General features: G+C 36.6%; 1 protein-coding gene across 1 annotated transcript; it reads right to left on the minus strand.

The window, feature by feature from the left end:
- Window positions 1–1,361: 1,361 nt before the first annotated feature.
- On the minus strand, window positions 1,362–17,219 carry LOC129279112 (uncharacterized). The gene is made up of 10 exons (XM_064111566.1): window positions 16,956–17,219; window positions 15,920–16,152; window positions 15,486–15,672; window positions 14,516–14,752; window positions 11,457–11,770; window positions 10,414–10,561; window positions 9,586–9,905; window positions 8,862–9,003; window positions 5,450–5,589; window positions 1,362–4,803 (listed from the first exon to the last, which is right to left on the minus strand). Exons 1-10 carry the CDS (start codon window positions 17,011–17,013, stop codon window positions 4,723–4,725), a joined length of 1,860 nt encoding a protein of 619 aa, XP_063967636.1. The 5' UTR covers window positions 17,014–17,219; the 3' UTR covers window positions 1,362–4,722.
- Between the last annotated feature and the right edge of the window lie 426 nt (window positions 17,220–17,645).

The following is a 17,645-nucleotide window of genomic DNA, read 5'->3' on the forward strand; positions in this document are numbered from 1 at the left end:
TGCCTTGGAAAACAGCCCTAGGATTTTTTTTTTTTTTGGAGGGGGGGTGCTGCCTAGATCCAGATTTAGAAAAAAAATCAAATATACTTTGATGAGAAAGACGATGCAAATAAAATAACATTAAATGGTGAATCAAATATATTTCTGCCCCCTTTTCCGGTCTCGAGCAGGTTTTTCATCAGTGGTTTTTCATCAAAACCGCAGCTGTTTGTTTCTTGAAATGCCCCGCCAAAATTTAATATTTTAAGACATGTGTGGGCGGCGTAAATGTTTATCTGCCCATACACCCAAGAACAAACTACAACAAATTTTATTTCATATTAATACTGATTGTAATAAATAATCTTGTGTACAAAAAGAGCAGAATATCAAAATACCATTAAAAGATAATAGACTAAAGAGCAAAGACACGTCATTCTGAAAAGTTATATAACCTCTTGACTCTTTCGTTTGCATTGATTACTGGACAAAAATAATTCACTGGTGGGCCCTCTTTGTAATGCATCTTTTAACTTATTTTGTCATACTTTGATCGATTCCCTCCAGAAAGAATTTTTTCCGGGTCTATATGCTAAAATGCTGGGTTGAAAATTTTTCCTTCTGACAAGCTTTTTTTTTAATGCATGAGTCTGGTATATGGTGTGTAGCGTTGTGGCCCAGTGGATTAGTCTTTTGACTTTGAAACAGAGGGTCGTTGGTTCGAATCCCAGCCATGGCGTAATTTCCTTCATTAAGAAATTTATCCACATTGTGCTACACTCAACCCAGGTGAGGTGAATGGGCACCAGGCAGGCAGGATTAATTCATTGAATGCACGAGCGGTTAAAGGCAGCTCAAGCTAAAGCCGGGGTAACAATAATAATGCCATCGCGCCACGGAATAGAATATTTCTAGATAGATGGCGCTATTTAAATGCCTATTATTATCTCTAAAATGACGTTCACTTGCCAAGCGGCCCAAACCAATGAAACCCAGTTCGCTTGAGATACCGTTAAATTTCAAATCGCACATCGTTAATGTTGAACTGGTTCGTGTGGTTTCTGCATTATCAGGCAGATATCTGATAAGTGTTCCATTTATACTCAGGAATAAATGAATTCAGGGTCACTTTTCATTCACTTATGAATCAAAGGTAACCCATTAAAAAAAACCTAAAAGAAAAAAAAAACATTACTTCAAATTACCAAGCATCGAAGAGTGTGAATAATTGAATTGATTCAAATTTTGACCAAATTTTAAAATTTTTCTTGCAGAAATTCGCATATTTGAATTACAGTGCGAAATAAATGGATGGTGTTTCAACGCCATGTGCAACTTTCTTTTCCATGGAAACAGGCAATGACAAACAATGACAAAAATTGTAGATAAAATCAATCATTTCATTTATTGAAACAATTTTATGTACAAAAAAAGCGAGAACATACAAATGGCATTAAAGTGATAAAAGCAAGGAGATTAGTCTCACAGGTAAAGTAAATCTCTCTCCTTCTTTTCATTTCATTACTCATTTCATAGTATTATTTGCTAATGGCTGATCTTAGTGAGCCAAATCTATAACTGATTTTAGTAGTGCGCCCTCTTTTTCTTCTGAATTCACAAAAAAAAGTCTGATTAAAAGCCTCAAGAAGGTAATTTGGCCCGGGGCCATCTGACAACCAATGCCAATGACAACCAACGTAGATTTGTGTGTTTCTGTTATTTTCATTTTTAATTCTGACAAGGTTTGATGCGAGGGTGTGATGGCTTAACGTCGAACCATGTCAGGTCACAACTGTAAAATCAGTTGACGATTTTAAGATACATTATATTATACGAAAAGTCGAATGGTCCTGACCTTATAGACATAGTATCACAATAATGTAGCCAGGTAGCTAGGGGACTGTCGATCAAACAAACGAGGTACCAGTATCTGAGTATTGGAACGTATGGTGGAGGAACCCAACTATTACCGAACTAAATATCTGGCGGTGCATCTCTGCTGCGTGTGGTACCTACAAGCGGGGCGCCAAGTATAATTCCCCTTTTAGAAAATTGTTTGCCGAAGAAAAATAATATATTTTGTTTTCTAAGTCATGCATGTGTTCAAACAAAATACTGTTACCTCGTTCGTTTGATTGAAGGTCGCCTTTTAGTTTTAATCTGCCTGATGTATCGGTCAATGAGAGCAACACTACGCCCTCTTACGTTGCCCGATGATCAAGCTGCTCGTGGAAACACAAACAACGCCATAAAACATCTAGTGACGCATATTGTGTAGTGGAAGTTTTAGAGATAAACAATTCATATTGACAATTCAAGTCTACAATAGTCTTTATGCGCGCATGACATATGAAGAAAGTTGAATGAAAAATGAAAGCACAAGGAACCATGCCCTGTGTTATGTATATATTGTTATCGGAGCACATCTTGGTGCTCCGATATGCCGTGGCCGAGTGGTCTCAGGAGCCCGACTACATTATGAAAGAATTTCTTGACTAGGTCATTTTTATCTCGCCTGCATAGCAGAACGAGACTATAGGCGCCGCTTTTCCAACGCCGGCGCACAGTGGGCCGGGGCGAAACAAAAGTGCGCCAAAAGTCATTTTGGGCAATTTCAGATTTTTAATTTTTGTCATGCCCAGCTGAAAGACAACACTTTGAAGAATACTTCAGCAAAATATTTCATTCGGGAATTTGCATAAAGGTTGTTAATTTCCTAACTCAAATCGTAAAATGTGACATTTTGCGAAATGCCGCGTGTATGACAACTTAGTTGAAAAACAAGCAATTTCACGAGAGGTTTTTCATGTAGGAATCTGAAATGGCACCCACATAATCCTGATATATTCTTTTTTTTCGTGTGAAATGGTTCAAATTAGATAAAAGACACTTTTCGGGAGGTTTATAGAACAATTATTCCTCGAAATAGGCTGATAATCCATGTTTTTAGCATTTACATTAGAAACGTTTAAATTTCCGTAGATTTCCGTTTAAATTCTATCATCATCATTTTGCCAGATGTCTATGCTTTAAGTCGATACCAAATTTAGCTGCCCGTTTTTGCCCGTTTTCATGTTAGAGCCGATTTTACTTGGCACAACACCCCCAAAACCTGTTCAAAAAACGGTCATTTTTATACCGCGCAGTCATCGCAGCGCACCGTGTACATTGCCGTTCATTTTTGCACGGCGAGGACGATTCCCCTTCCATTCCATGAAAAAGACATGAATTCCGGGCATAATGCAAACAAAATAAAGGTTGATAACGCATATAAGGGCTACCCGCCCCTCTTCCAGAGATAAAATTTACTTGTAGAATAATTTCAGCCCAAAACCCTCCTCACAGTAAAACATTGGTGGTCGTATATACTCTGCGTTTTACCCAAGTCTACACCGCTTGATAAAGCACTGTTAATATTTTTCAGATTTTAAAGTATTTTTTTAATCTAATGATCCCTTTGATGCCATATAATTATTTTCAGGATCTCATACACACTTGTTAGGCATGTGAGAAGCATAAACCAACATTCACTCTGGTCAATCTTAAAGTAACACATAACACAAAGTTTATATACTACACATTGTTTAGCGTAATTTGTCTTTTCACAGATAGGTAGCCAATCAAAATTTGGTATCAAAGTGACGTCATATCGGCTTTAAATTATGTTCAGTCGATTCTACGCCCTAAATTACCCTTAATCAACATGTTAAAGTAAAAATATAACACGGAATATAATTTTGGCGCACTTTCAACTCATTCTGGCCCACTGTGCGGCGGCGTCGTCAACATCAAATCTTATCCTAAGGTTAAGTTTTTGATATGATATCATAACTTAGAAAGTGTATCAACCTAGTTCATGAAACTTTGACATAGGGGTAACCAATTACCACTTAACATCCTGCCTTGGTTTCAGGCCACATGACCGCGGTCAAAGGTCACTAAGGGTCAATGAACTCATACCATGTTCAGAATCAACATCAAAATCTTAACCTAAGGTTAAGTTTTTGCATTGTCATCATAACTTAAAAAATATATAAACCTAGTTCATGAAACTTGGATATAAGGGTAATGAAGTATTAGTTAACATCCTGCTGGATTTTCAGGTCACGTCACATGACCAACTTTGGGCATGTTGTGGTTATTTGTTGAATTCCCATCATAACGTTTAATTTTTATAGAGCTAGTTCATAAAACTTGGACGTAAGAGTAATCAAGTATCAATGAATATCCTGTGCGAGTTTCAGGTCACATGACCAAGGTCGAAGGTCATTTAAGGTCGACGAACTTTGGCCATGTTGTAAGTATTGTTGCATTGCCAATCATAACTTTGGAAGTTTATGGATAGGCCTATAGTTAATGAAATGTGGACATATATATGAGTAATCCAGTATCATTGCTCATCTTGCACAAGTCGTAGGTCACTGATCACGGTAAGATGTCATTTAGGGTCAATGAACGTAATAGCACATTATACGGTGTTTTTGTGAATAATTATTTTATAGTCATTTTGAAAGTCAGCACTGCTGGTATATTGAATCGGGTAATGTAGGCGAGACTGCCAGAGGCGCCCCACTTGTTATATACAATTTTCTTTATCTGGCATCAAATTAATAAAAATGATTTATGCATTATTAATACCAACGTGTGCACGTGTTTGTTTTTTAATATTAAATTGCGTAGCGTTCGATACTGTTGTAGAGTCAACTTCGTCGGACATAGTCAGCCTAGTATCAGATGTCTCATTTAAAAATTGGTGCATTTCGGCATATCAGCCGGTGGTGGCGCCATATCACCTTCAACATGAATCACCATGCCCATACCGAGCTGCAATGTAAAAAAATGAAAGTGAATTATAAAAAAAAAAGAGATTTCAAATCGAAGAAAAAGGGGAAAAGAAAAGTGAAAATGTTCTAAATAATTAATATTTCACTTTTTCAATCACCATTGAATATACAGTTTAATAATCCAATGCCACAAATAACATTTATTGTGGATACCTTGTTGACTCCCATTGGCCTTGGACATTTTTTGTGGTGTCACTTTGAATTTCCCTATCTGTCCTGTAATTAAGAAATGTGCCCTTAAATATCAAAATTTAACTCCTAAAGCATCTATCTAATATTCATATGAAAACGCGGACAAAATATGCCCAGCAACTACCCTTGAGTTGAATTATCTTAGTCTAAAAGATATTCGTCTTATATATATATATATATATATATGTATAACTGACAAGAATAGACTTGCAATTGATCGCAAGTAATTGCAAGCCTATTCTTGGTCCCTTAATCACATGTATTGCAGCTAATCAGAAATTTGTGATTCATTTCTGATCTGCTTTCTTATAGCAATGAGTAAAATCTGATTAGCTACATGTAAAATTGATCTCTCATTTGTAAAACTGCAACAGAATATTGACAATTGATTGTGGATCTTTTCTTGCATCATATATCCTAAGACTTTGACCTACCTTCAAGTGATAATCAACATGACAATGCAAGAGCCACCAGCCTGGGTTGTTGGCTCTGAATCTGAGGATAAGATACCCTCCTTGGGGCACCATAAAGGAATCTTTCCTGGGAGCATTCTTCAGATTACGTTTGATCTTTCCTACGGTGTGAAGAATGGGCAATCAAATGGAGTAAAGGTATCAGAAAGGGCTCAAACAGTAGTGGGGGTACCATAGTGTTAACATAAGCGGGTAACCAGTCACCATTACTTCGAGTGTCGTCATAATAATTAAGAATATCGTTATTGGGAATATTTCAGATTCAGATTCAGATATTTTTATTGTCCAATTGCAATCAAGTACAAATGGAAATTCAATTTGTTCGCACAAAATAATTTAGAATATAACATGATACACACAGAAGATTACACGATACATATATTAAACATTATACAAATCAACAAGAAAAGATAAGAGAAAGTAAGATAAAGGCAGTGGGGTAACATAATTTCAAGTATGGCTATTAAATGCACGAATTGAAACTGGAACAAAAGAATTTACGAAGCGTGAGGTTCTGCCGGGAAGGGATCTCAGACGTTTGCCTGACCTCATCAAATTATAATATTTATGAAGGGCATGGTTCTCATTGGTCAGGATCTCTTTGCCTTTTTCAAGGACTCTACCTTCATTCTCGTCTCCAAAGCACCCTTTTTCTTTTGTTATTTTAGAGGCTTGCTTTTCAACTCTTTCTAGTTTCTGTATGTCCTCTTTCCTACTTGCATGTATCCAAACAATTGAATTAAAAAGAAGTGCACTTTCCACCATTGCTTTATAAAAGACCTGCAATATCCTCTCTTGAACATGCGCGGTCCTAAGCTTTCGAAGGAAAAACATTCTACTTCGAGCTTTTGAAAGTGTGATCTTGGCTTGGGGTATCCAGTTAAGTTTAGTGTCAATGGTTGTCCCTAGATACTTAAAACTATCTACTACTTCAATGGTAACACCGTCTAATACAATTGAATCTGGTTGTGGGGGAGCAATTCTGAAATCAAAAATAAGTTCTTTACACTTAGATGGGTTTATGAAGAGATGGTTGTTTTTACACCACCTTGAGAAGCGTTCAATACTTCTGTGATAACTATCATCATCAGTTTCACTTTTCATCAGGCCTAGAATTACTGTGTCATCAGCGTATTTTAGTATTTTTACATTTCCGTCATTTGAGTTACAATCAGTAGTATACAAGATATACATGAGTGCTGATAGGACGCATCCTTGGGGGGCACCTGTATTTACTATAATCTCATCAGACATAGTATTCTGAACTCGAACACGTTGGGTTCTAAATGTTAAAAATTCTACTAGCCAAAGTACAATTTTAGGGTGAAGGTTAAATTCATTCAGTTTATCAACAAGAATGTGTGTCTGTATCGTATTGAAAGCCGAAGAAAAATCTACGAAAAGGGCCCTAGAATAACACCTCAGTTTGTCTGTATGTTGAGCTATTTCATGTACTAATGTCAGCACAGCGTCCGTAACTGATTTCTTCGGTTGGTAGGCAAACTGATGTAAATCTATAACAGGGGAAACTACTGGGAGGATGAGTTTCATTATGATCCTCTCAAAACATTTCATCACTATCGATGTCAGGGCAACAGGTCGGTAGTCATTTAATTCAGACGCTTTGATACTGCCGACTTTACAAAAGAAATTGCTGAAAAATTGGAACATAGCAGAGTGTTTATTATTCAAACAATAATATTGTACTTTCTACGGGACATGTTTGTGGCAATGGAGAAGTAAAGCTGCATTGAACATGCACCTGTTGGAAGAAAGCTCTAGAAAAAATGGTAATCAAATATTGAATATTATCATCTTCATCACCATCGTCATCAAAGTCATCATCACTTTGAAGTCTTGAAGACGATGATTAGATGAGCGTCACGAAAAAAATATTTTCCTTCAAAATGTTTCATGTTGACATTGCATTTTGAAAATGAAAATTGCACCTCCAAGAACTGACATAATATCTAAATACAAAACGAATTGGACATTTATTATTATCATCGGTGTTCACGTTATTGGTAATTGCTTATCGAACGTGAGACATGTACGGAATGCGTTTAAATGCGCTATTAGAATGATTAACAAGTTCTGCGTAGACGTGTTCGAAATTTGATTTGGTACAATTCATTGTTCAAATTCCTTGAAGCCATGGGACTCAAGGTAGATTAATTGAAACATAATTGAAAATTAAGAGAGAAAGAAAAGTAAATAAATCAAATAGGTAAACGCACCATTTAATTCTTCCTGACAGACAACGGAGCACATAGAAATCAATACATATTTCAATTATAAAAGGTCTTTATGACAAGAAACCAAATACGATCACGTTATGAATAATCAATTTCAATACGTTCATAACACACTTAATGCCAAAATACACTTTGAAAAACATCGGTTTAAAAGAGAATGAAACCCGGAAACAGATCAGCTTGTGTGAAACAGAAAAATCAAATAATCAAACCTACGAAAATTTTAGAAAAATTAAACAAATCATATGAAAAGTTTGAGCATTTGAGTGTTGAGATCACTAATAACTTGAATTTCGTCCCTTTACTTCGCTATATATTTTCCTTTTATAATCAATTTTTTTCCATAGGACATCAGTGGCGTAATGAGTCAACAATTTTGAAGGGGCCAGATATGGCGTATCGGGCATAGTTTTATGAAGTTTTATAAAAAGTTTATAAAAAAAAATCGACATCTTTATTCAAAAATTCAATTTAGTGATAGATTTGGACATCAATGATATCATCTTTTACCTCTTTCTTGGTCGTGAAAAAATTGGGGCGGGCGGGGGCAACACCCCAATGCCCCCATCTGTACGCCGTTGGAGGACATGTAATTTAGGTTTCACATAGTCATGGATAAAGAGTCTACGTAATAGGGAAAAATAGATGTTTGTGGTATAGATTCAGCGTGTGAGTTCTACTTCTGTGACATCACAGATCTTGATCGCATTACCAATCGGAGGTTCTCCATAGCATTATTGATTTTGAGATTCAAATCTTCGTTACTTTCTTATCTTTGGTCCAATTGCTCTCAAATTTTCAATAATCCTATTCGTTGATTTTGCTGTTTTCATGCAAACTACTCGTTCCAAGGGGTTCTCTCTCTTTTAACCCTTACTACAGTGAACCGTTTCTCTCCTTGAAATAATTGGGGGAGGGGGAGACTCGAAAATGTTTGTCTTCCGTACATTAATTGTATTTAAGCCATTTGCGGTCGTATTTTCTTTTTATATATAAGGGCATCTGTCATGTCTGTGGAGTAAGCTTTTGCAGTCGTACTTTAATATCGACATGTCAAGAACTTAATTCTCAACTCAAGATGCCCAATGCCGTAGATACAGGTTTGATTCATATATTACCTTCAGCATCCAAGCGCTTGAAATCTTCAATCGTGAAATACTTGTACATCTTGGCCATGCCAATTATCTCGGTAGTGTATCCGTGAAGGTGCATTTGATGGGCCAAGACGTCTAATATGTTGATAAATACCAGCTCCACTACCTGGTTGTAAAAAAAAGAATTCATGAAAATCCCTTACCCCTAGTTGGGGGGCAAGGATTATAATCTTGTGAAGATAATTGTAACAAATGGGCTGGCATAACGACACTACCAAACGATTCTTTAAGAAAATTCAAGATTAGCTCAGATTTGTCTTGTTTTTCAAGCGATGATGACCGCTGATGGGCCTGTTTGTGATTTACAACATCACTAGCTTTTACTTGAACAGCTTATAGGCTAACATTAAATCATGAAATCATGAGTTGACAAATCTTAATAAAATGATGTTAAAGTCCCCCGATTTATGGAAACTTTAGCTGGGAATTAGTTCTCACCTCTGAGGTTTTTGCTCTTTTAAAAGCATAACTTCACTTTTCTTAAGGGGGTCCACCGCGTAGACAGGATCTACGTTTGAAGGGGGCGATATGTGCACGCCAAGCGTTTCAACCGTTTCAACACTCAAGAGAAGCGCGGTCCCAGTGTGTGTGTGTGGGGGGGGGGGGGGCAGGCTGTACCACTATAAAAGCGCGAGTCCAAGATGTCACTTACATGTTTCGAACCTCTTCAACATAACATGAAAAATACCTGATTCTCTTTGATGTCAATCCGATGTATACAATCACAAGCCACGTACATGCAGTTTTTGCCCGACTTCCGCAGAGAGTCCTCGTTACACCATGACGAAGGCTTCACATCTTGCCAGTGGGAGAGCAGCGGTACTTCGGGGAATGCAAATGATATATTATTGATGACAGTCACAGGAGTGTCCGTGTATGTAGTGTTTGATGCACGTTCATAAGGATAGAACACTGGGTGGTGAAGTCCCTTTGCACCATTTCTCCATACACCGTTAAGTTCGAGATAGTGTGTGACGTCAGCGTGACTAAGGTCGTCTCGTTTTTCTTCTGTATGAAATGTAGAAAATGTAAAGTATACGATTGGAAGTATAGTAAAAGTCAATCAAGATATTTTATTTCAGCGTGAACAGTACAAGAACACAATTATGGAACATATAATATATTTTTGTTTTGGTCTCTTCCAATATTTTAGTTATTGATATGTTACCGATTGTTACGTGACGTGAATTGTTCTAATCCTGGAATTCGTATTGCGCCAATATCTCGTAGCCTAGTTACACTTTTTTTTCTTCCAATTATGCATCTTAAGGCCTATATGGGGTTAGGCCTAAAGATTTACTTTTTACCAAGCTTTTAGCTCTCTTCCCCATTTCCTACCCTTCCCGTGTATTTTCCAATTCTTGATTCTACTCAATATTAACAATTTTCAGTCCTTGGTAACGGATGCCTGTTGCCGAAAATGGCATAGTGTTTACTTCTTTGGTAAGAATAAGCGCGATGCTGCTGATGATAGCTTCGCAATTCTTCCATTGCTGAAATCGATACCAGAACTTACCAGCGTCCGTGAGTTCCGATATAAAAGTAGCATCATGGCTGAGATTGCCATCAAAGGGATTCAGGAGACTTCCTTCCGCTCTCCTAGTCCTATCAGCTCTTGGAACGGTACCCTTCGGTGTTCCAGCATAGCGCAGTATACCAACTTCCTAGATAAGTATATAAATACGTGAATACCATCCTCAGAAGCAATTTAGCAGTTCTTATTTTGTGGTTGTTAACAAAATATTCAAGTCCATTCTATCATTTTCATGATGAAAATATAAACATGTATAATATGTTGACATTTATTTCTTATCCTGGTTTTATACCAAAAAATGTACGAAGTTTGTTTTTACTGTTACATTTCTTCTTAAAATTTTGATTGACTGTAGAGTTGTTATTTTATGTAAAGGTTGATAATAAAATGGAATTAATTCTTACATATACCGTGATGAATAAAACTGTATGACATGTATGACCGTAATTGCACTATATTGAAATTTCAAGGAAAAACAAAGAATGATTTTTGAAAAACAAGATATTGATAACGGAAAATACTTCAGGACTTTTATAAGAAATTAGTATAGCCGTGGATTGTAATTTAGACCGCTCAGTAATTATAGTCAACTCATGGTCAACTCAACAGATCCATCGATCTTGACTATATCACATCAAAGATTTTCTTATAATCATTCATTTGTTCATTTCTCTTATAGCACCATGATGACATCTATATTCATTTAAGCATAATGGACATGAAAGATACAGTGTGCAATAGGCCTATTGGCATGTATTGTCAAATAAAACACTTCTATTTTACGCCATTTTGGGATTTAAAATGAATAAACAAATCATTTGTAAAAATAATTTCAAAAAAATGATAGCAATTTACCAGATGAATGCACTATATCGTTTTGTTTAACCGAACGATATGGTGCATTCCAAGATCAGCTTGGTCGCTTTGCCCCCTTCCTATGTTGTGCCATATTCCTGAACATTCTGCATACTCCCTTCCCCGACAGCAAAACTCGCTTTATTATACGGTACTATTGGATAATCTACCTGATGACGAAAGCAATCCAATAACCCCGCAACTCTTATCCAGTAATTTGTGGGTCGCTGGTCAGCAGTTACAACAATATCGTATCTATCCCCCGAGAAAACTGTGATCCTATCAACATCGAAAGGGGTCACCGGGGCACCATCCATGGCTATCACCTTGAGTCGATGATTATCGATGGAGAATATAAACGCAGCGACGTTAGCAGCGGCCCCTATGACCCGGAAACGGTATCGAAGACCTTTCTTGACATACATGAGATGGTGGCCCACCGATGCACTGGTGTTGTCAGGACGGGTCACAACGTGATTTGTTCCTATTATGAAATTGAGATATATTGATATTTCAGACTTCAACGTAAAATGTTCGATATGCTCCAAATATGATTTTAGCTGTCCAAGTTATGATCTTGCAAAGTCGGTGTCATGATGATTCAAGAACTTATCTGAAAATAATTTTTTTTTTTCATGTCTTTCTCATTTTATCTCAATATGATAGCAGTGAGAAGAATACTAATAGGTATATTTAGATTCTGAAAAATAATCATACTACGTCGCCCTACAGTTGTAATATAATGAAAGGATATTTAAGCAGGGACCGGTTTATTTTCAATTGGTCTAATGCCGATTCGTCCAATTACTAACTCGTCTACTATCATGGTCTACCATCAGTTCGTCCACTATCCTCATGGTCTCATTGCCATTTCATCCACTCACAATTGGCCAAATAGCCAAATTAGTCCATAAACCATTTAATCTAATTGGACTACTAGTAAGTAGTCAAAATAAGGATATTACAGATGATGGAGATATTGCCGAAGCATTCAATTCTTTCTTTGTAAACATCGGCCCAAATTTGGCTAATACTATACCTGATAGTAGCAAACCCTTTCATTCTTTTTTGCCAAACCGAAATCCTCGTACCATATTCTTTTCACCTGTTTCTGAACACGAAATTATAGAAATAGTTAAAGATCTACCGGCGAAAAAAAGTTCTGGTTTTGATGGTATTTCTTATGATTTTCTCATTAAAATGATTCATGAAATCGTGATGCCCTTGACGCACATGTACAATCTTTCTCTACAGTGTGGTATTGTCCCTAATAAAATGAAGGTTGTTAAAGTTATACCTATCCATAAAAAAGGTTCAGAGGATGAATTGGGTAACTATCGCCCTATTTCCCTGCTGACTAATTTCTCCAAAATATTAGAAAAAACAGTATATTAACGTACAATAAAATTTCTTACGAATTGTAATGTTTTTATTAACTCACAATTTGGCTTTCGTAAAAAGCGTTCAACAGTTCATGCAATAATGTTATTAATCGATAAAGTTACCAAGGCAATTGATAAAAAAATATCATGTTGCTGGTATTTTTCTGGAATTCTCCAGGGCCTTTGACACGATCAACCATGAAATACTTTTATACAAACTTTCTCATTATGGAATTCGTGGAAAGGCCCTGGAGTGGTTCAGAAGCTACCTTATAAACAGAACTCAATTTGTAGTCATTAATAACTCCAATTCTGAAATACAGCACATTGCATGTGGCGTGCCTCAGGGTTCCCTTTTGGGTCCATTGCTATTTATTTTATACATCAATGATTTCCAAAACTCATCCTATTTATTATCATTTCTTCTTTTCGCAGATGACACGAGCTTATTTTTTACACACAGCAATCTTCAAATCCTTCTTGAAAGACTAAATGTTGAATTATGCTCCGTGTGTGATTGGATACAAGCTAATCAAATATCCCTAAATTTTAAAAAGACACATTAAATGGTTTTTAGCAACTCATTACACACATTGCCAGGTCTTGTTTAAATGAATGGTAATGTTATAGAACAAAATGAATCAACAAAATTTCTTGGTATATTTATTGATTGTAAATTATAATGAAAAGTTCACATTGATCACCTTTGTAAATTGCTCTCAAGAAATCTTGGAGTCATTAATAAGCTTAAACCTCATTTTCGCATCACATTTTGAAATTATTGTATTCTACTCTATTGTTACCATATCTGAATAATGGAATTTTAGCCTGGGGAAATGCCTCTAAGACAAAACTTGAATCCATACTTAAAATTCAAATAAGAGCCGTGAAGATAATTTCTTCTTCTGACTTTCTGGCTCAAACTAATCCGCTTTTTTATTCAAACAAGTTATTGAAAGGAACCGATTTATATTATAATTTTTTGGTATATTTATGTATCAACTAAATAGACAGGAATTACCGAGTGTATTCTCTGATTTGCTTGTTCAAAATCAAGAAATCCATTCCTACCCAACTCGACAAGTACACAATTTCCACATTTCCCCAGTGCGCACTGTTCTTGCCCTTAAATCATTTACTTTTGTTTACAGGGCCTTCCTTTTGGAATAATTTAGACACCCATATAATTGAGGCGCCCTCTTTATATTCTTTTAAATGTAGGCTGAAAATATTATTTTACAATCGTAAGCTAGTGGATAAGCGCCTTGCTCGAGTGACTATTATGTAGAACTCTTTATAATGTATTGATTATTTTTCATTTGATTTATCTCGCTTCATTGCGTTAGAAGTTTTAATCCTTGATTATTTTCTTCTGGGAACCTATATGTCTACAAGCTTTGCTTTTTAATAGTAAAATACTACAACTATGTATTTTTTGTCATCATTTTTTCATAATTATGTTCAAGATATATGTTTTTGAGGAATTTGAAACAATAAATCAAATAAAAAAATCATTGGGCGACATGAATGAAAATGAAGAGGATATTGATTAGACCAACTGGTTATGAGAAAAAAATGTTCATAGACGGACTGGTGATTAGACGAAGTGATGATTGGACCAAATGATTATTTGACGAAATGGTTGTTAAACGAAATATTGATGGATGGAATGGCATAAGGCTAAATGACGGTAGACCATGTAGTGAGTGGATGACTTGGCAGTTGACGAATTGGCAATTTACCGGACATCCCTACCTCGAATATGACATTTAGCATGTTCAGAAGCATTTCCAAACCATAAAAAAGGAACATACACCGAAACAACTACAGTAACAACAAATTAATACCTTTTCCATTGATGAGAATACCATCACAAGGGCTCATTTGCACAGCATGGAAAAGGGACAGATCTACAGTACTCGACATGGCTTTTGTCCATTCGATTATGGTAATCACGTGACTCGGATCATCTTTGTCGTAGAGGTCGCTGTTGATATCATCTTTTTCAGACTGCCGTATAATAATGGGACCAAACAAACCGTCTGACCGATGGTTTCCAGCATGCGAATGCCACCAGTGTGTACCTAACAAAAAGGGGAAAAGACAGAAAGAAAAAAAAAACTGACTGACAAGACTAGTATCAGCACAAACCTTTTATGATGTTCATTTACTTAGGGATCTTTTAGACAATACAAATACGGCAATCTAATCCCGACCCACCTATCATGATCGGGTAGGGCGAAGATGACTTCCGTAATAAAAATATTTTGGACATGTCCAAATATTTCAGTAGAAATACCAGAGTGATATACAAGATCGATTGATGCTTATCATTGTTTTTATGGTATTGTAAATATTGTGCATGCCCAAAAGATCTTGATGCCTGCGACTAGCTTGAACGTAAAGTCGCATATTTAGTGAGAATGCAGCGTCAAAGTGTATTGAGCATGTCAAAATATTCTAGTATGGAGCTGGGGCATTTATCAGCCCAATCAAGGTCTACTCTCTTGCCTCCAGTCAAATTGCAACCTGGAACAGCCAGGCCGAAATCTGCTAGGTTCCACTACTTAATCAAGATATATTTCGCCTGGTCTAGTATGTTTTGAACATGCCCCAACTTATTCTAGGTGCGTTGCTGATCCACTCCGATTGACATATCTTAACCCTGATATCCTTTGCGGGATAGTCAGACCCAATCGGGCTGATCTGTTCGGCAGTGGTAAGTTCTAAACTAGGGTAATTATCTCGAAATGGGTCCGATAGAGCAGGCTTTAATTGTGTGGTAAGAACCATTAATTAATGTCTCTATTGTCTTACCGGGCAGATTTGCTTCGAACTTGTAAGTGAAATCGTGTCCAGCGCTGATTGGACATTGGGTAATATGCGGAACTCCATCCATATGTTGAGCGTTTCTCATATGCAAGCCGTGCCAATGAATCCCCTCACCTTCTTCGTTTTGCATTCTGTTGCGTACTTTAACCACGATGACATCATTTTCACATACCTGCAGAATGGAAAAACGGATTCTTATGACAATTCCTTATGCACCATCTAAACACGATAATACATGGAAACATTTTCAATCTTCTGTCTTATTTTCATCGAGAGCAGGCCATTTCAACACGGGGGGGGGGGGGGTTGTTTCTTAGGGCATACACTGCCCTGTGTGCGTAAAATCGTTTATTCAAATTCATCTGAAATTAATGACGAACGTATAATGTCAGCTAGTACCCCATACTTGGATGCTTTACCTGTATACTTGGCCCGGGTAGACGACGGTTAACCGAGTAGACGGGTCTCATGTATCCGGCCATGGGTATACAATGTGGTAGATGACAGTCAAACTCGTTGAATGGACATTGGTAGCAAGCACGTGACATGGATAAGTATGACTCGACCGTCCAATCATATTCGCACGTCATTGGTTTTTGCCCAGTCTTGCATTTCCGCACACAAGGATGGTCCAGATCGTTGATCAAAAAATCTAGAAATGATATCATGAAGCACATTGCTATGACCATTATAGTCCAGGCTAGAAGAGGCATGACCTTGTTTTTTTCAATTATATATACAACATTTTTTTGATGGTTTCTTGTCAATACAAATCTGAATGATGCCACTCGTGCAACCTTGAGCATTTTCCGCAAATGAGCAAATCCAACATGGCAGTCAAAAATATGCAAATTACCCATGAAAATAATAAAATTGCCTGCACATTGGCTATATATGTAATTGTGTGGCAGTGAAATATTCTCTGAAATTTTTTTTTGACAAAATGTTTATCTTCATGATATTTAAAATTGCCGCCATAGACTCCTGTATACTTTATTATGTACAATATGAATGAATTAAACTAATTTTCCCACCCTCTAGTTTCAAGAAGGACAGTATATAGGAAAGGGACAGCTTTCATCATACATTGCATGTTAATGATATATTTAATTATGTCTCGCCTGCATAGCAGTGCTATGCAGGTCAAGTTTTTGAAATGACATCATAACTTAGAAAGTATATAGACCTAGTTCATGAAACTTAGACATAAAGATAATCAAGTATTACTAAACATCCTGCATCAGTTTCAGCTCACATAAGCTTTTGACTTGCGTTTAAACGAAACTTTTCCTGCAATGGGCCCCAGGTCACTGTTCTGAAGATTTCATGGAAACTTAAAATAAAGAAGCGGATACGAAATGAGAAAAAAAAAAGTTGTTGTGATTATTATCCTTAAACAGGTTAAAACGTGCCATTTCTCGTTTAAGGTAACAACGGATACAGAGGTACACTTACCAGTCGATGCAACTCCCAAAAGCCCAAGGACGAAAACCAGCATATACGCACTCTCCATGATAACAGTACTATGATGATTAAATCAGGGAATGACAACACTTCCCTGATTAAATACACGGCCTTTCCACAATAGCACAAACTCGTACGTGCAACATTGACATTGACAAATTTTCAAAGCAAATGTCACATAAATGAATATAATTCACGGTTGATTGTTGCAACTGCCGTGTTGACAAAGTTCATTGATCAAACAGAAAAAGATATAAAAAAATATATATTGGTGTGTTGGCATGCTCAAACAAGATAATGGGTTTTGATAATAAAATATCGTGCATGAGTAGATGTCGTTCAAGTCGCGCACGAGAGTGATTGGCGTATTTGACTAGCGTCGCCGCGCGCGCGTTGTTTTTCTGGAATGGTATAATATTTTTCAATTATATCTCGAGGCCTATTATCTGCACGTGACAAGCAGATATGATCACACTCAAGGTGGCATTATTAAGATGATTAGAATGATATACTACGTGCATAATCGCCATTCGGGTACCGTTGCATGAAAAGTAACTTTACCACTATACTACATTTTTTTTTTCAATTTAATTCATATCGAATCATATGGGACACTAACTGTGCGTGCTTTCCGCGCGTGTCTACCACTTTATGGAAATACCATTGGAAATTTCATGTTTT

This window comes from Lytechinus pictus, chromosome 16, assembly GCF_037042905.1.
Source record: "Lytechinus pictus isolate F3 Inbred chromosome 16, Lp3.0, whole genome shotgun sequence".
NCBI lineage: Eukaryota > Metazoa > Echinodermata > Echinoidea > Temnopleuroida > Toxopneustidae > Lytechinus > Lytechinus pictus.

Coding starts and splice junctions, on each gene's coding strand:
- LOC129279112 (XM_064111566.1), bottom strand. CDS start 17,013: ATGGAGAGTGCGTATATGCTGGTTTTCGTCCTTGGGCTTTTGGGAGTT. Junction 15,673..15,919: donor TACCCGGGCCAAGTATACAG/GTAAAGCATCCA, acceptor TCCATTCTGCAG/GTATGTGAAAATGATGTCAT. Junction 5,590..8,861: donor CAAGCGCTTGGATGCTGAAG/GTAATATATGAA, acceptor TTCACACCGTAG/GAAAGATCAAACGTAATCTG.